The sequence below is a fragment of the Coregonus lavaretus genome (assembly GCF_964263955.1).
Source record: "Coregonus lavaretus genome assembly, chromosome: 15".
Lineage (NCBI taxonomy): Eukaryota > Metazoa > Chordata > Actinopteri > Salmoniformes > Salmonidae > Coregonus > Coregonus lavaretus.
The window spans coordinates 2,526,246-2,549,483 of NC_140002.1; the positions used below are offsets into that span (position 1 = coordinate 2,526,246).

General features: G+C 43.5%; 2 protein-coding genes across 2 annotated transcripts; both read left to right on the top strand.

Annotated features, from left to right (window-relative positions):
- The first annotated feature begins 2,574 nt into the window (after nt 1–2,574).
- LOC311143026 (hepatitis A virus cellular receptor 1 homolog) lies at nt 2,575–8,595 on the top strand. The gene is made up of 7 exons (XM_084178823.1): nt 2,575–2,720; nt 2,820–3,158; nt 3,297–3,371; nt 3,500–3,567; nt 3,661–3,748; nt 3,829–3,865; nt 7,869–8,595. Exons 1-7 carry the CDS (start codon nt 2,672–2,674, stop codon nt 8,002–8,004), a joined length of 792 nt encoding a protein of 263 aa, XP_084034949.1. The 5' UTR covers nt 2,575–2,671; the 3' UTR covers nt 8,005–8,595.
- Nucleotides 8,596–8,995: 400 nt separating this feature from the next.
- On the top strand, nt 8,996–15,142 carry timd4 (T cell immunoglobulin and mucin domain containing 4). Its single transcript, XM_084177522.1, has 7 exons — nt 8,996–9,069; nt 9,645–9,980; nt 10,189–10,251; nt 13,883–13,959; nt 14,101–14,212; nt 14,452–14,485; nt 14,664–15,142. The coding sequence occupies exons 1-7, from the start codon at nt 9,009–9,011 to the stop codon at nt 14,746–14,748; spliced, it is 768 nt and encodes a 255-aa protein (XP_084033648.1). The 5' UTR covers nt 8,996–9,008; the 3' UTR covers nt 14,749–15,142.
- Nucleotides 15,143–23,238: the final 8,096 nt, after the last annotated feature.

The following is a 23,238-nucleotide window of genomic DNA, read 5'->3' on the forward strand; positions in this document are numbered from 1 at the left end:
TGGTTTATTGTTTTGTCGTTGTGTTTATTCGTTAAATAAACATGTATGCATATCACGCTGCGCCTTGGTCCATCCCGTCTGTAAACGGACGTGACAGAAGATCCCACCAAACAAGGACCAAGCAGCGTGCCGAGAAGGAGCAAACGCCTGGGACTCAACAGGAGGTTACGTTAGTAGATGTCCTCCTCGGTTGGGGGAGAATTACAGAGGAGGAGGCCGTCCGTTATCGGAAGGCGATGAAGGAGGATGCCCAGGTAGGAGAGGCGAAACGGCGCCAACAGTGCCGACGACGGAGACCCGAGAGGCAACCCCAAGAAACATTTTTTGGGGGGCACACGGTGTGGACGACGAGGCAGCAGGAGGCTGTTAAAGGGCGGATCTGCAGGTTAGGAGAGGAGGCCACCATGTTACGGGGGCTGTTGGCTCAGAGGGAGCAGGAGTTAGTCGGTCAGAGGGAGGCGCTACAGGAAGCTAAAAGGGAGAAGGAAAAGGTAGAGGCACGGTGAGAGGAGCTGGTTAGGCAGCAGAAGGAGCGGGGGTTAATAAAGGAACCCAGTCCTGCTCCTCGCACCAAGCAAGTGGTGCGTGTCGCCAGTCCGGTCCGGCCCGTTCCTGCTTCCCGCACCAAGCCAGTGGTACGTGTTCCCAGTCCGGCCCGGCCCGTTCCTGCTCCTCGCACCAAGCCTGTGGTGCGCGTCGCCAGCCCGGCCCGGCCTGTACCTGCTCCCGGCACCAAGCCAGTGGTGCGCGTCGCCAGCCCGGCCCGGCCTGTTCCTGCTCCTCGCACCAAGCCAGTGGTGCGCGTCGCCAGCCCGGCCCGGCCTGTTCCTGCTCCTCGCACCAAGCCAGTGGTGCGCGTCGCCAGCCCGGCCCGGCCTGTTCCTGCTCCTTGCACCAAGCCAGTGGTGCGCGTCGCCAGCCCGGCCCGGCCTGTTCCTACTCCTCGCACCAAGCCAGTGGTGCGCGTCGCCAGTCCGGTCCGGCCCATGCCTGCTCCTCACACCAGACCAGTGGTGCGTTTGTCCAGTCCGGCACGGCCTGTGCCCGTTCCACCGGTGCCTGGTCCGGCACCGGTCAGCGGCCTCCGAGCCGGAATGCCCACCCGGCCCCTACCCTGTTATGTTTATGTTGCGCGGTCGGAGTCCGCACCTTTGCGGGGGGGGGGGGGGGGGGGGGGGGGGGGGGTACTGTCACGCCCTGACTCAGGGGACGCTTATATGTTGAGTCAGGGTGTGTATATTCCTTGTTGTGCTTTGTCTATGTGGGGTATTCTAGTATGTATATTTCTATGTTGGCCGGTGTGGTTCCCAATCAGAGGCAGCTGTCGCTCGTTGTCTCTGATTGGGGACCATACTTAAGCAGCCTATTGGCACTAGTGGGTTGTGGGATCTTGTTCCGTGTGAGGTTTGTTGTGTGTACCTTAGGACGTCACGTGTCGTTGGTTTATTGTTTTGTCGTTGTGTTTATTCGTTAAATAAACATGTATGCATATCACGCTGCGCCTTGGTCTGACCCGTCTGTAAACGAACGTGACATCGGAGGCTGTCCACGAATAGCCGTACTAGAGGAGAACCTGCCAGTTCCCCCAGCATCTGCAGCAGGAACCCCCCCAGGAACCCCCCCAGTGGAAGAACCCATGTGAGAGGACTTAAGACACCATGCAGATCTACAGAACTATGAAGCTCCTACAGTCATATAAGAGTGATCCAAACATATATAGGTGGTAATTGGGAACATATACAACGTGTGGACCTTTCTGTTCTTTTTATATACTATATTAGCCCAGCTACATTTTTTTAGGATGTGTGTATGACCACACACTTTTCGTCCAAACATATGGTCAAGTATTATTTCAGTCAATGATTTATTAAATATTGAGAGAACTGAAAAAAAAATTGCATAATATTTTTTACTCGTGGTGACAATGCTATTATAGGACCACTCATTATGAAGTTTGATGGTTTGATAAAGACAAGATATCTACAAAAGGCATTTATGCACTAATGAATCGCTTTGAGGTTGCACTCATACAGTTGAAGTCGGAAGTTTACATACACCTTAGCCAAATACATTTAAACTCAGTTTAAGTGAAATAATCTGTCTGTAAATAATTGTTGGAAAAATTACTTGTGTCATGCACAAGTAGATGTCCTAACCGACTTTCCAAAACTATAGTTTGTGAACAAGACATTCGTGGAGTGGTTGAAAAACCTAAGTGTATGTAAACTTCTGACTTCAACTGTACTTGCATGTTTTCTTGTAATGAGCTGTAAATGAAAATATAAATAAATGCCAGCAAAGAGAAAGTTTGTCCCGAGTTTTGATTCTACACTACATTACATTTAATGCGACCTTTCACAGAACTGACAAGAGAAAATGGTTTTGGTTTTCATTTATTTTCAATTAATGCTGAACTATGTGAACTTGCCTAAAACATGTGCAAGTCTGTGTGCATTATTTGGAAGTGTAACCAAGGGAAAAACAGAACAACACCGACCCTCTGCATTTCTGACCGCAGAGGAAATAGCTATCAGTAGATGTGAAGGAGAGGAAGTCATGTGGCCAGGCGGATTTATTTGAGTTCATTAAAGACCTGACACATGAGAGAGAGAAAGCTCAGAATACTTTAGATGCCGTTGGGGTTTTTCTGTGTGAAAGTGACAACCCAATCATGGCAACTCGCAGCATTTCAGGCTGGTTTCTCCTCTGTCTACTTTCAGGTAAGTGATGCTCGATAGTAAATAAGTAAATGAATAGGATTTACAAAAAAAATTTTTTTTCAGTTCTACTCAGTACTTCCTTTTCTCTCATTTTTTTAGCCAGTGAATGCAGTCACGTCATTGGTATTGAGGGTCAGAATATCACTCTGCCATTTAAATATGATGCCAAATCTCATGGTCTACAATACATATGCTGGGGGAAAGGAAACATACCGAGTACTGGTGGTTGTAACAATGAAATCATCTCAACTGATGGACCTGAAGTGACAAGTAGATCCTCAGTCAGGTATCAGTTGTTGGGTGAGCTGAAGACGGGGGATGTCTCTCTAACCATCTCCAATACCACCGAGAAAGACTCTGGAATTTATGGATGTCGAGTGCAATACCCTGGATGGTTCAATGATGAGAAATATAACGTCAGGTTGACCATTGAGAAAGGTAAAGAATACACAACATGCCAGGATATAGCTTGATGCTTTACTGATGAGAATTGTGAGCCTACTAAGGAATAGTATGATTTCACAGCATGTATATACTTGTTCAAGCAGTTAGTATTCTATTGCTGTCTGATTTCAGCACCTGTCCCAACGACATTCCAGACATCTGCCAATGTGACCATAACCCCACAGATCATTGACAACCACACACACGGTATGGTACACAGCATACAGAATAACATGGTGTCAGTCCATAGAAGTCTTATTTTCATATAAAAAAAAAAAAAATTTGCAGTATTATTCTTACGTGTGAAAACATACTTTTACTTCCTCACTGTGTAGGTCATGTGACCACAATATCTACTGAGTATTCGTACACATCCACGCTACATTACAGCAAATCAGAATCAGTAAGCGTGACAAACACACCGCAATTCCCGCAAAAATATGATACACTGCTGTGAGATGCCGTTTTAACTGATGTGAATCTGTGATGTCTACAGGAGACGGGAGGTCACAAGCTGGCTGTGATCCTGGTGTCCATTCTGCTGGTTCTGACAGGTGTGGGGATTGTGTGTGTACTTGTCACGAGTAAGTACACACCATCTGTACCTCTGCCTGTATAATAAGAACTAATTCTCTCGATTAACATCTCGCTGATGTAATTGCAGGAAAGCGATGGGAAAAAATTGCCACGGTACTCCAAATGTAAGTAGGATACGTCATGACTACTATACCTCTTCCAACTGACAGAGTAGATGAATCGCCACAGTATGCCAAGAGAATGACTGAGCCACTGTGCGATATCTCTCGATGGGACATGCAGGCCTAATTAGCAAAACTGTTAGGTGTATGGTAACTGTCTGTGAGGTAATACTGTAATTATGACTAATGAGACCCAAGACCACAATAGATTGAGGAAGCGACCCAAGACCACAACACACTGAGGAAGTGAAGCAATCGTGAGGTTTTAGTGGCTGGAATAGTGGAGAACAAATGGAGGGTTACTCAGTAGCAGTGCAAATAACACGGTACAGCTACATGGACACTCAATCATTATGGTACTTTTTAATGGTAAGTTTACAAACATATATTATGATAAATAGAATTGAAACTTGTATCTCATTATGGTAAATGGTGAAATAAGTATAGCCAGTTATAATTGTAATAGCTTAGCAGATAATAAGAAAAGACGATCAGTATTTACCTGCTAAAAGGTAGATTATTTTAAGTATGTTAGTGGACCATAAACAGATTTGGCTCATTAATCTATACGGTCCAAATAATGATGATCCACACTTCTCTTAAATTATTTATAATGATTTATCAAGCCTACAAGCAATACAAGACTCTATTATTATGGTGGGAGATTATAATATGGTTTTAAATACCTCAATGGAACGTAAAGGAAATCACACTACAAACTATCACCCTCATGCACTTAAGGAAATCACGAATATCATGGATATGTTGGAACTAGCGGATATATGGAGGTTTAAATATCCTGACCTAGTGAGATATACCTGGCAGAGACTCAAACAAGCTGGTCGTCTTGACTACTTTCTTAAGTCATTCTCGCTGGCACCAAAAGTTTAAAAAGTGTTGATAGAGGTCAGAATGCGGTCAGACCATCAAATAATTGGCATATATATTACTCTTAATCAACTCCTATTGGATGACAACTTGTTTATAACCAGGACAGAATAATTTATAACTGACTTTTTCCGACTTATTGTATGGGACACTTTTAAATGCTCCTTTAGAGGCCATGCAATTCAATACCCATCTTTAAAACAAAAGCAATTTAGGTCAAAAGAGTTCATACTAACAAAGGAAATAGAAGGTCTAACAGAACAGATAGATAGCAATAAAAACTGTACCACATAGGCACAGAATAAGTTAGAGGAAAAACAAAACGAAATGGAGGAACTTATTCAAGAAAGATCAAGTGTAATATATGATAAAAAATAAAGTGAACTGGATGGAAGATGGGGAAAAATGCACCAAATTATTTATTTATCTTCAACATAGAAATACTACCAAAAATAATTTACTGAAACTTACAAATGAGTCACCCATGATTCACCAAACTATATTTTGAAAGAGGAAGCAAAGTACTTTAAGCATTTGTTTTCTTTTCAGTGTCCATCTCAACTTACCGAAGTTAATTGTAAGGAATTATTTTCTATTAATAAAGTAAAATTAACAGCTGTGCAGAAAGACTCATGTGAAGGCCAAATTACAGAGGAGGAACTTCTTGATGCAATTAAAGCCTTTAAGTCCGGGAAAACTCCAGGGCTGGATGGCATACCAGTTGAGGTATATAATATAATAATATAATATATATAATATAATATGCCATTTAGCAGACGCTTTTATCCAAAACGACTTACAGTCATGCGTGCATACATTTTTGTGTATTGGTGGTCCCGGGGATCGAACCCACTACCTTGGCGTTACAAGCGCCGTGCTCTACCAGCTGAGCTACAGAGGACCACGAGGTATATCAAACCTTTTCTGATGTACTCAGAGGACCGTTATTAGCATGTTTTAACCACTCCTATAAAAATTCTAGATGATCAGATTCTCAACAAGAAGGTCTGATGTCCTTATTACTGAAACAGGACCAAAGTGGTAAATATAAAGATCCAGTCCATATCACTGTTTTAAAACAAGTCATAGAAAGTTGGTTGCAATTTCAGTTTAATCCACCAGAAAAGTCAGAACAAATATTACAACAAATTTTATAGTTAAACTCAAATATACTAATTGATTAAAAAAACATTATTTTTGGAAAGAATGTTTAAAAACGGTATAGTCTATCATAAATAGGAATGGTGGAGTTCTGTCACATTTGCAGCTAACAAAAATATATGGAAATGTCTGCTCTACCCAAAATTACAACCAACTAATTGCAGTATTACCGCATAAATGGAAGAGGCAAGTGGAAGGGGGAGAAAGTAAGGAACTTGTCTGTTGGCCCTGCATTAAAGACCAAACTTTGGTTAAAGAAAATTGTGATTAATAAAAAAGTATACAAGTTTCATTTAAGAACCCAAAAATTGACAGCTGTGCCATATAGATTGCAAAATAGTTGGGAAGAGATTTTCGATGTACTGATTCCATGGCACATGGTTTATGAACTGATACACAAAACCACGCCGGATTCAAAACTTAGAGTTTTTCAATTTAAATTATTATACAGAATTCTTGCAACCAATATAATGGTAAATGTATGGGGGATACAACCATCCCAGCTCTGCAGATTTTGCTTGTTTTTGGTCACAGGTTCAGGAATGGCTTAAGAATTTGTTCTTAACTGACTTGCCTAGTTAAATAAAGGTTATATATCTAAAATAAAATAAAAGATTTGCAACATTTATCTGGAGCTCTGCAAATAGCACTGCTGGGTGATTTGAAAAGTCATAGTCAATGGATCAATAATATAATAATGCTCTTAGCAAAAAATTGTATCTTTAATTTACAATCTGTAGAAACTATGAGAATAGAAAGGTTCCGAACATTTGTGAAACATCACAGCACAGTTGAAAAATATATGGCCAATACAAATCAAAACTGGATGGTGTTCAGAGATAGATGGGAGGGGTTGAGGGTAGCTGAAGGATGGGACTAAAAACAAACAGAAGATAACTATTATAAAATATACTGTGTCCATAAAATGTATATAGTATGTATAAACTGGAAGTAGAAGCCTAAGTGTTGTTGTCCATTAGTTCTTGAAATGTTCCATATTGACTGACCTTCATGTCTTAAAGTAATGATGGACTGTCATTTCTCTTTGCTTATTTGAGCTGTTATTGCCATAATATGGACTTGGTCTTTTACCAAATAGGGCTATCTTCTGTATACCCCCCCCCCTACCTTGTCACAACACAACTGATTGTCTCAAACGCATTAAGAAGGAAATAAATTCCACACATTAACTTTTAACAAGGCACACCTGTTAATTGAAATGCATTCCAGGTGACTACCTCATGAAGCTGGTTGAGAGAATGCCAAGAGTGTGCAAAGCTGTCATCAAGGCAAACAGTGGCTACTTTGAAAAATCTCAAATCTCAAATATATTTTTATTTGTTTAACACTTTTTTGTTTACTACATGATTCCATGTGTGTTATTTCATAGTTTTGATGTCTTCACTATTATTCTACAATGTAGTAAATTTGAATGAGTATGTGTGTCCAAACCTTTGACTGGTACTGTATATATTTACAAAAATATATATATGGGGGATTGGAAATGATGCAGACAATTACATTGATGGAAGTCACAATCTATATGCGATATTAAAGCTGATCTACCCCCTAAAAATCTAATAAAATACAATAGGGCTTCTACATGCTGTGTGCTGTCGGTGTCGTTAAGAAATCTGACTTGAGATTATGTGACTGGCCAATATGGCATCGCTTTGCCTTTTAGAATCTAATACACAACACGCGTACAGTATTCTCAATACCGTACAAAACAAGTAGGCCTAAATAATCCTAAATAAATCAAATCAATACAAACTTTATTTGCCATGTGAGCTTTTACACCAACACGCCAAAACTTTTCTCAGCATAAATTCAACTGGATTGGAAAAAACCACTAGAGTGAAACTAAGCAATATAATGCAGAAGGAGAATACAGTATGTCAAGCTACAGCATGCGTGTCTCTCTTAGCTTTGCATTTATTGGTCTTTCCTTTATCAGACCACAGCACTCTGGCGGCTCGGTCCTGTACATAAACTCAGTGTCCAGCTTGGCACTGCACACTCGAGAGACGGCCGTCGAGAACGTCTATCAAATAGAGGACAACGAGAGAGAGAACTATGAAGAAATCTCCTGACGAAGCATGGACACTTCACCACCACGCTCATGCTGTTGACACTGTGCAGTGCATAGTGCAGTAGCTCTGTGTTACAAGGCTGAGGCTGACTTATAGTCTAACGATTCAGTTGGACAAGACAAACGTTACTACAGAATCAGTAGTGTTCTGCTGATAAGTGAAGCAACACAGTTGATTTGTTATTGAAAGGTTTGTTTGATAAAAAGGGCTTACTAATATGTCTCCCTGTGTTTATTCAGCACTAACAATGTATGTTTCAATTGATTACGATGACTGGATTATTTTTGATGTAATAGCCTAAAAGCGACAAAAAAAATATCATCAGCTTTAATGCCTGATGCAATGAAAAGCAGTAGCTTTGCAGAAAGTGAGATATCGCTTCCTGAATGAGCTGTTTCTATCCTCGTCACCATGACATTTAGCTACACCCATCTGCAACATCCCCCAGGCATACAAAGGCAGCTAAGTTGAAAAGTCTCACATAATCACAGCATTATTCAGAAATGGTGTTCTTTACCCAACTTTGCGGTGTTACTGTCTCGTTCAAACCCAACCTGTTGCATGACAATAAAAACTCTAACTTGAAACTCTAATGTGTCTAATTATTCATTGGCTACACGTTGTTGTTCCACTAATACATTGTTATGAAGTACTAAAAGCCTAACAACATCAATTTAAGGATTTTGGGCTTGGGCTACGGGCTAGCTTTTTAAAATGTACACACTGTGTACCCTGGGAGATGAGCCTCCTAACTAATCAATGCAGTTTGTTTACGCTGGAAAATGCAGATGAAAATTACATCAACAATGGGCCTTTTCTCTGCTCCCAGCCCTGCCATGGGAGGAGGTTAGCAGAGGGGTCACAGCGGCTCTGGCTGTCCTGCCTGGAGATGTCACAAGCAGTGGCCCCCCGAGAACACAGCTGCCCATTCAGATGTCCTGTCTCTGCGCCACCCTGCCCGCGCCCAGCACACACCCTCCACTCCTACACACTGGATATACAGGATGGCTGCTAGTTCTGGACCGTCTTTTCTGCGTTGGATCCTCGTCCTCCTAACGGTTTCAGGCAAGGAAACGTTATCTAAAACAGCACAAATAATTGGAGTTTAGGCTGTTGAATGATTGGGTACATGGGTGTAGTTTCAGTTGGACGCCCCGCCCTATAATCTGACTAACACCACAGAAAGGATAAAACAGCCTCACTCTTTGTGTGTCCTTTGTTAACCACTAGAGTGACACAGCTCTCCAACGGCTTTGTTCTAGACAGGTTGGCAGCTTTGGCCTTGGCTGAAGGTGCACGGTCTGCAGCTAAATTGAGTAGGCCTAACTGTTCAACGTTAGACATGCCAGTTTTCATACAATAATGTGTTTATACTTTGAGTTATTTGGCATGGCTGTGTATTAGTTTTTCCCACCTACATAGGCCAACTGTTTAGAAGACTACCATACTTTTACTTTAATTATAGCAACCGCATTGAGGGGCATGGCAAGCTACAAAATATAACGTTAGCTCTTTGATCAAAACTTGAGGCAAAATTTTGAAAGGTACGTAGTCGAAATGGATGTTGTTAACATGTGTATGGAACTCGGGAATTCGGAAATAGCTTTGTCATACCTGCGTTTCTTTCCCCCGCTCAACAGCCAGGTGTTCGGTGTCAGCGTTCAAGGTGATGGAAGGTGCTACTGCGACATTGTCCTGTCAATATTCAGTGAGCCGTTTGGGTTTGAGCCGCGTGTGCTGGGGACGAGAATGTGGCACGTTCTGGTGCAACAACATCCTCGCGCAGACAGACAAACATGGCGTCATCTCCAAGGCGTCGGACAGGTACAGACTGACAGGTGATGTCCTCGCGGGAGAAATGGATTTGGGAATTCTCGATGTCAAGCGGACAGACAGTGGCCCATACTGCTGCAGAGTGGCCATAGATGGCATTTTCAACGACAAAAAAATCATTCAAAACTTAAGGGTCATGAAAGGTAATTTGTGGCAAGATATAATTTATTTTCACTACTTTACACTCTTGGGCAACCATGGGAATCGATGAACTAGTCTTTATAGCATTATGGTCCACAAAAACACGCAGGCCCTATTTTCTGTATAGCACGTAATGAACTCAGAACAGGCCTATATAAGCAATTCACTCTCCCAAAATGTATATTTTGAATTTGTGAATTGTTTTCTTAGCTCCAGTGACCGTTTTGACAACTAGCACCGCTGTACATGTCACCGACGCCCCTCCTGCCACAGGTGAGTAGGCATATTATAAAGAAAGAGGTGAACTCATGGGATCCTGATGTGTGTGAGATGCATATTTCCTATCAAAGATGATATTGATATAAAATAAATATGATTTCAGCATTAATCTCAAGTGGACCCTAGAGGAACCTAGGCCTGGCCTCCTAGACTCTTGGGTTGAGTTGAAGGTCATGATGATGATGATTCACGTGTGGTTATAAATAGAGAAATCCTACGGAGATGGGAATGAAAGTGACCTATTTCAGCATGTACCCTTCATTCACACATCAGTGATATGACATCAATGATCAAACTCCCTGGAACTCGCCTCACAAAGTTCCAGGATGTAACACTAATCAAATGGAGAAAATTGTGCCTTACAAACTTTCACTTGTAATCAGAGGGTATATTCATTACAAAACCACACGACATCGCAAACTACTTTAATTAATATTTTACAGGCAAAGTTGAGGAATGCCATGAGTCCGACTGATGGCTCCATGTCATATACCCTTATAAAAGGCTGTATCATGAAGGAGAGGCATGTTGGAATTTCACCAAGTAGAAAGGGAAGAGGTTGAAAGGATGCTGTTGTCTCTTTCGGATGACAAGTCACCTGGTACAGATCGTCTTGACGCCAAATTGCTTAGAGTTACAGCTAACCAAACACAGTGCTATGAAAAAGTATTTGCCCCCTTTCTAATTTTCCCTACTTTTGCATATTTGTGATACTGAATGTTATCAGATCTTCAACCAAAACCTAATATTAGATAAAGGGAACATAAGTGAACAAATAACACAACAATTGCATATTTATTTCATAAACAAAGTTATGGAACACCCAATTCCCCTGTGTGAAAAAGTAATTGCCCCCTTACACTCAAAACTGGTTGTACCACCTTTAGCTGCAATGACTCCAACCAAATGCTTCCTGTAGTTGTTGATCAGTCTCTCACGACGACATGGTTCCAGTAATGCCTGGCGAAAACCAAACTCTGCATTCCACAGTAAGAACATCATACCAAAGGTCAAGCATGGTGGTGGTGGTGTGATGGTTTGGGGATGCTTTGCTGCCTCAGGACCTGCACGACTTGCCTTAATAGAAGGAACCATGAATTCTGCTCTGTATCAGAGAATTCTACAGGAGAATGTCAGACCATCCGTCTGTGAGCTGAAGCTGAAGTGCAGCTGGGTCATGCAGCAAGACAATGATCCAAAACACACAATCAAGTCTACATGAAAATTGCTAAAAAGCAACAAATTGGAAGTTTTGGAATGGCCTAGTCAAAGTCCAGACCTAATCCCAATTGAGATGATGTGGCAGGACTTGAAACTAGCAGTTCATGCTTGAAAACCCACACGTCACTGAGTTAAAGCAGTTCTGCATGGAAGAGTGGGCCAACATTTCTCCACAGCGACGTGAGAGACTGATCAACAACTACAGGAAGCATTTGGTTGGAGTCATTGCAGCTAAAGGTGGTACAACCAGTTTTGAGTGTAAGGGGGCAATTACTTTTTCACATAGGGGAATTGGGTGTTGCATAACTTTGTTTATGAAATAAATACGTAATTGTTGTGTTATTTGTTCACTTATGTTCCCTTTATCTAATATTAGGTTTTAGTTGAAGATCTGATAACATTCAGTATCACAAATATGCAAAAGTAGAGAAAATTAGAAAGGGGGCAAATACTTTTTCATAGCACTGTCTCTAGCCCAATCTGCTTGATGTATGGGGTGTGCCCAGAAGTCTGGAAAGAGTCAAAGGTTATTCCACTACCAAAGGATAAAAAATCTGCATTCACTGGTCCTAATAGTTGTCTTATAAGCTTGCTGCCTGTGTTAAGTAAATTATTGGAAATAGTAGTATCTGTACAAATCAAGGATTATTTCTCATGTAATGGTCTGATAACGGGTTTCCAGCATGCAGACGAAGAAGGACGTTCTACGAGTACAGCCTTAGCACAAATGACAGATGATTGGTTGAAGAGTATTATTATGTGATATTAAGAGTATGGATGACAGGAAGTTAGTTGGTGCGGTGTTGCTAGATTTCAGTGCTGCTTTTGATGTAATTGATCATGAACGGTTACTAGGTAAACTCTGCAGCTCTATCCTGGATGGAAAGCTATCTATCCAGGAGAAGGCAAAAAGTGTTATTTTAATGGTAGCTTTTCAAACAGTAAAGATATACACTGTGGTGTTCCTCAAGGAAGCTGCCTAGGCCCACTTCTCTACTCTATCTTTACTAGTGATTTACCTTCAGTAATGAACAAAGCAAGAGTGGTAATAATGTATGCGGATGAATCTACAATGTATAGCGCAGCATCAAAATGTAATGAGTTAACAGATGTACTGAGTAGTGAACTAAGAATGGCGTCTGAGTGGGTTGATATGAAGAAATTGTATTGTATTTGGTTCAAGATATATGCCTGCTGATGATCCCCAATTGAATTTGTTGATGAATAGAACGCATGTAGAGCAAGTGAAAAAAAAATGAAACAACTAGGCGTCATGTTGGACGGAGCTTTATCATGGTCAGAACACAGAGATAATATTGTTATTAAGATGGGTAAGGGAATTGCTGTTACAAGAAAATGTTCAGAGTATATAGCATCTAGCACTCTGAATCAGGTGATTCAATCTGTGGTACTATCACACCTAGAGTGCTGTCCAGTTATATGGTCATCTGGAGCAAAGAAATACATAATAAAGCTAAAAATCTCAAAACAGGGCTGCCAGATTAGCTCTTCATTGTTCTATCTGTACGAATATTTTCCAAATGCATCAGAATCTCTCATGGCTTCATGTTGATAACAGATTACTATCCAGTCTTCTGATTTTCTTTAGGTTATATATATATATATTTTAAACCACTGTATTTTTCAGACCAGTTAGTACATACAGGCAACACGCATAACCACCAAACAAGACAGGTAAATTCAGGGCATCTAAGACAACCCAAGCCAAGGACAAATCGCCTTAAATCTACAGTTTTATATAGAGCCATAGCTGAATGGAACTCTTTACCAATCCATATTTCTCAGGCAAAAAGTAAATCCACCTTCAAGAAAATAAACATCTAATGCAATAGACCATATGACTGGACAGGAAATAGAAAGCATCAACTGAATGTTAAATGTGTTACCTGTCAGGTATTTTAATTGTCTGTATTGTCTACTTGTTAAATGTTTGTAAAGTCTTCATTTGTAATTGTTTGTAATGTCTTATTAATTGGTGTTGAACCCCAGGAAGATTCGCTAACGTTACGGCGCTAGCTAATGGGGATCCTAATAAAAATTCACAAATTCACTTTCAAAATGAGGACACCCCTCTCAGAGAATAGTTTCAGACCAAGATTCTAACTCATTTTCTATTTAATCACAAAGAGCCTCAAACATACTAAACATGTTTTCTATGCAGTATTATCTTGAATCGCATTATGCTGCTCAGTGCAGTGCAGTCCTCAGTGTATTTCATTGGGAACAACAAACAAAGGGATGGGGCAAGTGTTGAAATTACAGCTTTCATTTCCATAGAATGAAGCAGCAGTGGTTGATGACTCAAGGGTGATTGAATGTCAGAATTTCCTGCCAAGTGAAGGGTGGGAGATGACTTGCTTGCGCCATCTTTCTCTCTTTGTAGACCACTGGAGAGCTGTTGAATCATCACATCTAGCCATTCCAAGACAGAACACCAGTGTTTTCCCTTCAGGGACACTTGTGAGTATTTTATATACTACTGTATAGTAACGCCACTGACATATAACCAAACTTCACTCACCCTTAACTCAGCTATATGAGAGACTAACGAATCCCTCCAAGAGTTTAACCCCTCCCCTTCTGTCTGTGCTCTGTAACCAGGTGGAGGACCCTCTTCCCAGCCTCTCTCTCCAGATCAACGTCCCAGTGCTCTCTCTCTCCCTCAGCCTGCTCCTACTTATAGTGGGGGCATTGGTCATACTGGGGTTCAAACGTATGTAACACAAACTTACATCCTCTGTCGAAAAGCCCAGTGTGGCAATGTTCACTTATCCAGACGTCGTACTGTGTTGTGATATGTTTGCCCATTTTTAAAGGTTTATTACCACTAACTTATTAAGAGTAAGCATTTCATTTTACTGTGTACAACGTTCTGAATATGCTGTATCCTCCTGTGCATATGACAAATAAACGTTGATTTGAGTTGATTTCAACTATTTATTTTCTTCTCAGGAGGGATTCACAGAAGAGCTTTAAAGACAGGCTGGTAAGCAAACAAACACAGAAGCATGACAGGCTGGTAAACATTTATTGAACACAAAACGTAAACGTTTACGTAGACAAATTTGACATGTAATGAACAAGAATGTACAAGCTACAATTAGGCCAATTACTTATCGTTGATGAGGAATGATCAAATGCGTGATGATGTTGTGTCGATCTAGTTTGTCAGCCAAGGAGCCGCCCCACATCATCTATGAGATCCGCATGAGGAGACCCGTGGAGGAGAACATCTATACTCTGGATTAGGGAGGAGTGGCTGGAGCACTTTCTCTGGTTACGTCCTAAATGGCACCCTATTCCCTACACAGTGCACTACTTTTTTGACCAGGGACCAGGGAAATAGGGAATAGGGTGCCTTTTGGGACGCATCCACTGTGACACACAGACATCAGTCTGGCTGTCCTCACTATCAATGTTATCAGCCATCTATTGGACGGATCACTGTTGCCTGACACCTGCCTCACAATGATCACCTATCTCAAAGGCTCTACTTTTACTTATGGTATCTATGGGGGATTTTCTCCCTATGTAAAATGTATTCACTTTTTTTATATATTGTTATTGTGTAGTTGTGGGATTTGTTTTTTTAGATGCACGGTATTGGATGTTATCACAAGCAGTCTAACTTATGCCTCTTTCTAATAAAAAACAACATAAAAGTAAACCCAACCAGTCATTTTGTTCATGATTTAACATTTTAGGCACAACTGAATGCATTCAACCGAAATGTGTCTTCCACATTTAACCCAACCCCTCTGAATCAAAGAGGTGAGGGGGGGGGGGGGGGGGGGGCTGCCTTAATCGACGTCATCGGCGCCCGGGGAGCAGTTGTTGTTGGGGGTTTACTGCCTTACTCAAGGGCAGAACGGCAGATTTTCCCACCTTGGCAGATTTTTCTCTGGGATTCGAACCAGCGACCTTTCGGTTACTGGCCCAAAGCGCTTAATTGTTAGGCTACCTGCCACCCCTATTAATATTTCTAGAGGCTGTTCCCCTGTGAAAACAGAGTACGAAGATCCTTTAGTCGTCTCTTTTACAATAACGGCAGAAGCATAATTAATATATGAGAGAGGGGAACGGGATGAATGCTAAATTCTCCTGCCAAATTCTTATTCATAGCCACTTATTTTAATGATAAATCAATGGTCTCCTTTAGGAGTTTTATACATGTTTTATGATGACAGTGGTAGTAAATTCTTGATGAGCATGATTTGGCATCAGAAGTCAGGACGCAGCGAAATGCAATGCAATATTATTTTTGCCCACATGAAGGCAGCACTGTCTTAGCTGAGCATTTCGTAGGCTACCATTGATTGTGCAAGTTTGTCTCTCTGTCAAATTTGTGTAAAAACTGAAGGATTTCTGTGACCCTGGGGATCAGTTTATTAGCTGTGCAGCAGGTTTTTTAACATTTCCATATGCGTCCTCTGGTCTGGAACATGACATCTCCTAAAGTCACTTCTGTTAGACTTTTATATGACAGTCATCAACCCAATGAGGATACTCACCCAATAAAACAATTTTATGATTAATTGTTGAATCTATAATGTTTGCCTAATCTGGCTACCACCATCCAGTTCATTTCCACTGTGCACAAACTGGTTGAATCAACGTTGTCTCGCACTTAATTTCAATGAAATTACTTTGAATAAACGTGGAATAAACGTTGAATTGACTTCTGTGCCTAATGGATTGTGATTGTGACAGCCATACTCCATACTCCTGTCTGGAAGTGTCAAATCAGAGTGAGCTCAAAAGCCTCAGTGGCAACTATGTGAATTATGTGAATCAAAAACATTGCTCCTCAGATTAATCAGCAGAAACACAGCCATGTGCCAGAAGGAGATCGGGCAGCCTGGCCTGCTGCGCAATAGGGACCCAGGTGGGCAGCAGCAGCCGCCACTGAGAGGTGGGAAATAAATAAACGCTCAACCATAGAGCAACATGAAGGGAAATGGGGAATCAACCATGGAGCCACATGAAGGGAAGTGGGGAATCAACCACAGAGCAACATGAAAGGAAGTGAGGAATCAACCACAGAGCAACATGAAGGGAAGTGGGGAATCAACCACAGAGCCACATGAAGGGAAGTGGGGAATCAACAACGGACCAACATGAAGGGACGTGGGGAATCAAACATGGAGCCACATGAAGGGAAGTGGGGGATCAAACATGGAGCCACATGAAGGGAAGTGGGGAATCAACCACAGAGCCACATGAAGGGAAGTGGGGAATCAAACATGGAGCCACATGAAGGGAAGTGTGGATTCAACCATGGAGCCACAGGAAGTGAGGTGTGGATTCAACCATGGAGCCACATGAAGGTAAGTGGGGAATCAACCATAGAGCCACATGGTGGGAAGTGGGGAATCAACCAAGGAGCCACATGAAGGGAAGTGGGGAATCAACCATGGAGCAATATGAATGGAAGTGGGGAATCAACCATGGAGCAACATGAAGGGAATTGGGGAATAAACCATGGAGCCACATGAAGGAAAGTGGGGAATCAACCATGAAGCCACATGAAGGGAAGTGAGGAATGAACCATAGAGCCACATGAAGGGAAGTGGGGAATCAACCAAAGAGCCACATGAAGGGAATTGGGGAATCAACCATAGAGCCACATGAAGGGAAGTGGGGAATCAACCATGGAGCAACATGAGGGGAAGTGGGGAATCAACCATGGAGCCAAATGAAGGGAAGTGGGGAATCAACCATGGAGCCACATGAAGGGAATTGGGGAATCAACCATAGAGCAACATGAAGGGAAGAGTGGAATCAACCATGGAGCAACATCAAGGGAATTGGGGAATCAACAAAGGATCCACATGAAGGGAAGTGGGGAATCAACCATTGAGCCACATGAAGGGAAGTGGGGAATCAACCATAGAGCCACATGAAGGGAAGTGGGGAATCGACCATGGAGCTGCATGAAGGTAAATTGGGAATCAACCATGGAGCAACATGAAGGGAAGTAGGAATTCAACAATAGAGCCACATAAAAGAAAGTGGAGAATCAACCAAGGAGCCACATGAAGGGAAGTGGGGAATCAACCAAGGAGCCACATGAAGGGAAGTGGGGAATCAACCATGGAGCCACATAAAGAGAATTGGGGAATCAACCATAGAACCACATGAAGGGAATTGGGAAATCAACCATGGAGCAACATGAAGGGAATCAACCATAGACCCGCATGAAGGGAATTGGAGAATCAACCATAGAGCCACATGAAGGGAAGTGGGGAATCAACCATGGAGCCACATGAAGGGAAGTGGGGAATCAAACATGGAGCCACATGAAGGGAAGTGGGGAATCAACCATTTAGCAATATGAAGGGAAGTGGGGAATCAACCATAAAGCAACATGATGGGAAGTGTGGAATCAACAATGGAGCCACATGAAGGGAAATTTGGGAAATCAACCAAGGAGCCACATGAAGGGAAGTGGGGAATCAACCATGGAGCAACATTAATGGAAGTGGGGAATCAACAATGGAGCCACATGAAGAGAAGTGGGGAATCAACCATGGAGCCACATGAAGAGAAGTGGGGAATCAACCGTAGAGCCACATAAAGGGAAGTGGGGAATCAACCATAGAGCCACAAGAAGGGAAGTGGGGAATCAACCAAGGAGCCACATGAAGGGAAGTGGGGAATCAACCATGGAGCTGCATGAAGGGAAGTTGGGAATCAACCAAGGAGCCACATGAAGGGAAGTGGGGAATCAACCATGGAGCTGCATGAAGGGAAGTTGGGAATCAACCATGGAGCAACATTAAGGGAATTGGGGAATCAACCAAGGAGCCACATTAAGGGAAGTGGGGAATCAACCATGGAGCCACATGAAGGGAAGTGAGGAATCAACCAACGAGCCACATGAAGGGAAGTTGGGAATCAACCGTGGAGCAACATTAAGGGAATTGGGGAATCAACCAAAGAGCCACATGGATGGAAGTGGGGAATCAACCAAGGAGCCACATGAAGGGAAGTGGGGAATCAAACATTGAGCAAAATGAAGGGAAGTGTGGATTCAACCATAGAGCCACATGAAGGGGGGTGGGGAATCAACCATAGAGCCACATGAAGGGAAGTGGGGAATCAACCAAAGAGCCACATGAAGGAAAGTGGGGAATCAACCATGGAGCCACATGAAGGGAAGTGGGGAATCAACCATGAAGCCACATGAAGGGAAGTGAGGAATGAACCATAGAGCCACATGAAGGGAAGTGGGGAATCAACCATAGAGCCACATGAAGGGAATTGGGGAATCAACCATAGAGCCACATGAAGGGAAGTGGGGAATCAACCATAGAGCCACATGAAGGGAATTGGGGAATCAACCATAGAGCCACATGAAGGGAAGTGGGGAATCAACCATAGAGCCACATGGATGGAAGTGGGGAATCAACCACAGAGCCACATGAAGGGAATTGGGGAATCAACCATAGAGCCACATGAAGGGAAGTGGGGAATCAACCATGGAGCCATGTGAAGGGAAGTGGGGAATCAACCATGGAGCCACATGAAGGGAAGTGGGGAATCAACCATGGAGTCACATGAATGAAAGTGGGGAATCATTAAAACAGCCACATGAAGAGAAGTGGGGAATCGACCACGGAGCTGCATGAAGGGAAGTGGGGATTCAACCATAGAGCCACATTAAAGGAAGTGGGGAATCAACCAAAGAGCCACATGAAGGGAAGTGGGGAATCAACCATGGAGCCACATGAAGGGAAGTGGGGAATCAACCATAGAGCCACATTAAAGGAAGTGGGGAATCAACCAAAGAGCCACATGAAGGGAAGTGGGGAATCAACCATGGAGCCACATGAAGGGAAGTGGGGAATCACCCATGGAGCCACATGAAGGGGAGTGGGGAATCACCCATGGAGCCACATGAAGGGAATTGGGAAATCAACCATGGAGCAACATGAAGGGAATCAACCATAGACCCGCATGAAGGGAATTGGAGAATCAACCATAGAGCCACATGAAGGGAAGTGGGGAATCAACCATGGAGCCACATGAAGGGAAGTGGGGAATCAAACATGGAGCCACATGAAGGGAAGTGGGGAATCAACCATTTAGCAATATGAAGGGAAGTGGGGAATCAACCATAAAGCAACATGATGGGAAGTGTGGAATCAACAATGGAGCCACATGAAGGGAAATTTGGGAAATCAACCAAGGAGCCACATGAAGGGAAGTGGGGAATCAACCATGGAGCAACATTAATGGAAGTGGGGAATCAACAATGGAGCCACATGAAGAGAAGTGGGGAATCAACCATAGAGCCACATGAAGAGAAGTGGGGAATCAACCGTAGAGCCACATAAAGGGAAGTGGGGAATCAACCATAGAGCCACATGAAGGGAAGTGGGGAATCAACCAAGGAGCCACATGAAGGGAAGTGGGGAATCAACCATGGAGCTGCATGAAGGGAAGTTGGGAATCAACCAAGGTGCCACATGAAGGGAATTGGGGAATCAACCAAGGAGCCACATGAAGGGAAGTTGGGAATCAACCATGGAGCAACATTAAGGGAATTGGGGAATCAACCAAGGAGCCACATTAAGGGAAGTGGGGAATCAACCATGGAGCCACATGAAGGGAAGTGAGGAATCAACCAACGAGCCACATGAAGGGAAGTTGGGAATCAACCGTGGAGCAACATTAAGGGAATTGGGGAATCAACCAAAGAGCCACATGGATGGAAGTGGGGAATCAACCAAGGAGCCACATGAAGGGAAGTGGGGAATCAAACATTGAGCAAAATGAAGGGAATTGTGGATTCAACCATAGAGCCACATGAAGGGGGGTGGGGAATCAACCATAGAGCCACATGAAGGGAAGTGGGGAATCAACCAAAGAGCCACATGAAGGAAAGTGGGGAATCAACCATGGAGCCACATGAAGGGAAGTGGGGAATCAACCATGAAGCCACATGAAGGGAAGTGAGGAATGAACCATAGAGCCACATGAAGGGAAGTGGGGAATCAACCAAAGAGCCACATGAAGGGAATTGGGGAATCAACCATGGAGCCACATGAAGGGAAGTGGGGAATCAACAATGGAGCCACATTAAGGGACGTGGGGAATCAACCAAAGAGCCACATGAAGGGAATTGGGGAATCAACCATAGAGCCACATGAAGGGAAGTGGGGAATCAACCATAGAGCCACATGGATGGAAGTGGGGAATCAACCACAGAGCCACATGAAGGGAATTGGGGAATCAACCATAGAGCCACATGAAGGGAAGTGGGGAATCAACCATGGAGCCATGTGAAGGGAAGTGGGGAATCAACCATGGAGCCACATGAAGGGGAGTGGGGAATCAACCATGGAGTCACATGAATGAAAGTGGGGAATCATTAAAACAGCCACATGAAGAGAAGTGGGGAATCGACCACGGAGCTGCATGAAGGGAAGTTGGGAATCAACCATGGTGCAACATGAAGGGAAGTGGGGATTCAACCATAGAGCCACATTAAAGGAAGTGGGGAATCAACCAAAGAGCCACATGAAGGGAAGTGGGGAATCAACCAAGGAGCCACATGAAGGGAAGTGGGGAATCACCCATGGAGCCACATGAAGGGGAGTGGGGAATCAACCATGGAGCAACAATATGGGAATTAGGGAATCAACCATGGGGCAACATGACAGGAAGTGGGGAATCAACCATAGAGCAACATGAAGGGATGTGGGAAATCAACCATAGAGCCACGTAAAGGGAAGTGGGGAATCAACCATGGAGCAACATGAAGGGAAGTGGGGAATCAAACATTGAGCAAAATGAAGGGAATTGTGGATTCAACCATAGAGCCACATGAAGGGGGGTGGGGAATCAACCATAGAGCCACATGAATGGAAGTGGGGAATCAACCAAGGAGCCACATGAAGGGAAGTGGGGAATCAAACATTGAGCAAAATGAAGGGAATTGTGGATTCAACCATAGAGCCACATGAAGGGGGGTGGGGAATCAACCATAGAGCCACATGAAGGGAAGTGGGGAATCAACCAAAGAGCCACATGAAGGAAAGTGGGGAATCAACCATGGAGCCACATGAAGGGAAGTGGGGAATCAACCATGAAGCCACATGAAGGGAAGTGAGGAATGAACCATAGAGCCACATGAAGGGAAGTGGGGAATCAACCAAAGAGCCACATGAAGGGAATTGGGGAATCAACCATGGAGCCACATGAAGGGAAGTGGGGAATCAACAATGGAGCCACATTAAGGGACGTGGGGAATCAACCAAAGAGCCACATGAAGGGAATTGGGGAATCAACCATAGAGCCACATGAAGGGAAGTGGGGAATCAACCATAGAGCCACATGGATGGAAGTGGGGAATCAACCACAGAGCCACATGAAGGGAATTGGGGAATCAACCATAGAGCCACATGAAGGGAAGTGGGGAATCAACCATGGAGCCATGTGAAGGGAAGTGGGGAATCAACCATGGAGCCACATGAAGGGGAGTGGGGAATCAACCATGGAGTCACATGAATGAAAGTGGGGAATCATTAAAACAGCCACATGAAGAGAAGTGGGGAATCGACCACGGAGCTGCATGAAGGGAAGTTGGGAATCAACCATGGTGCAACATGAAGGGAAGTGGGGATTCAACCATAGAGCCACATTAAAGGAAGTGGGGAATCAACCAAAGAGCCACATGAAGGGAAGTGGGGAATCAACCAAGGAGCCACATGAAGGGAAGTGGGGAATCACCCATGGAGCCACATGAAGGGGAGTGGGGAATCAACCATGGAGCAACAATATGGGAATTAGGGAATCAACCATGGGGCAACATGACAGGAAGTGGGGAATCAACCATAGAGCAACATGAAGGGATGTGGGAAATCAACCATAGAGCCACGTAAAGGGAAGTGGGGAATCAACCATGGAGCAACATGAAGGGAATTGGGGAATCAACAATAGAGCCACATGAAGGGAAGTGGGGAATCAACCATGGAGCCACATGAAGGGAAGTGGGGAATCAACCATGGAGCAAAATGAAGGGAAGTGGGGATTCAACTATAGAGCCACATGAAGGGAAGTGGGGTTCAACCATAGAGCCGCATGAAGGGAAGTGGGGTATCAACCATGGAGCCACATGAAGGGAATTGGGGAATCAACCATGTAGCAACATGAAGGGAAGTGGGGAATCAACAATGTAGCAGCATGAAGGGAAGTTGGGAATCAACCATGGAGCCACATAAAGATAATTGGGGAATCAACCATAGAACCACATGAAGGGAATTGGGAAATCAACCATGGAGCCACATGAAGGGAAGTGGGGAATCAACCATGGAGCAACATGAAGGGAATCAACCATAGACCCGCATGAAGGGATGTGGGGAATCAACCATGGAGACACATGAAGGGAATTGGGGAATCAACCATAGAGCCACATGAAGGGAAGTGGGGAATCAACCATGGAGCCACATGAAGGGAAGTGGGGAATCAACCATGGAGCCACATGAAGGGAACTGGGGAATCAAGGAGCCACATGAAGGGAAGTGGGGAATCAACCAAGGAGCCACATGAAGGGAATTGGGGAATCAACCATGGAGCCACATGAAGGGAATTGGGAAATCAACCATGGAGCCACATTAAGGGAATTGGGGAATCAACCATGGAGCCACATGAAGGGAATTGGTGAATCAACCAAAGAGCCACATGAAGGGAAGTGAGGAATCAACCATTTAGCAATATGAAGGGAAGTGGGGA

What these genes read in the sequence shown, in the direction of transcription:
- timd4 (XM_084177522.1), top strand. Translation starts at nt 9,009, where the DNA reads ATGGCTGCTAGTTCTGGACCGTCTTTTCTGCGTTGGATCCTCGTCCTC. An exon ending in AAACTTAAGGGTCATGAAAG is followed by an intron (nt 9,981 to 10,188) that starts GTAATTTGTGGC and finishes TTGTTTTCTTAG; the next exon opens with CTCCAGTGACCGTTTTGACA. An exon ending in CGACGCCCCTCCTGCCACAG is followed by an intron (nt 10,252 to 13,882) that starts GTGAGTAGGCAT and finishes CTCTCTTTGTAG; the next exon opens with ACCACTGGAGAGCTGTTGAA.
- LOC311143026 (XM_084178823.1), top strand. Translation starts at nt 2,672, where the DNA reads ATGGCAACTCGCAGCATTTCAGGCTGGTTTCTCCTCTGTCTACTTTCA. An exon ending in ATTACAGCAAATCAGAATCA is followed by an intron (nt 3,568 to 3,660) that starts GTAAGCGTGACA and finishes TGATGTCTACAG; the next exon opens with GAGACGGGAGGTCACAAGCT. An exon ending in ATTGCCACGGTACTCCAAAT is followed by an intron (nt 3,866 to 7,868) that starts GTAAGTAGGATA and finishes TTCCTTTATCAG; the next exon opens with ACCACAGCACTCTGGCGGCT.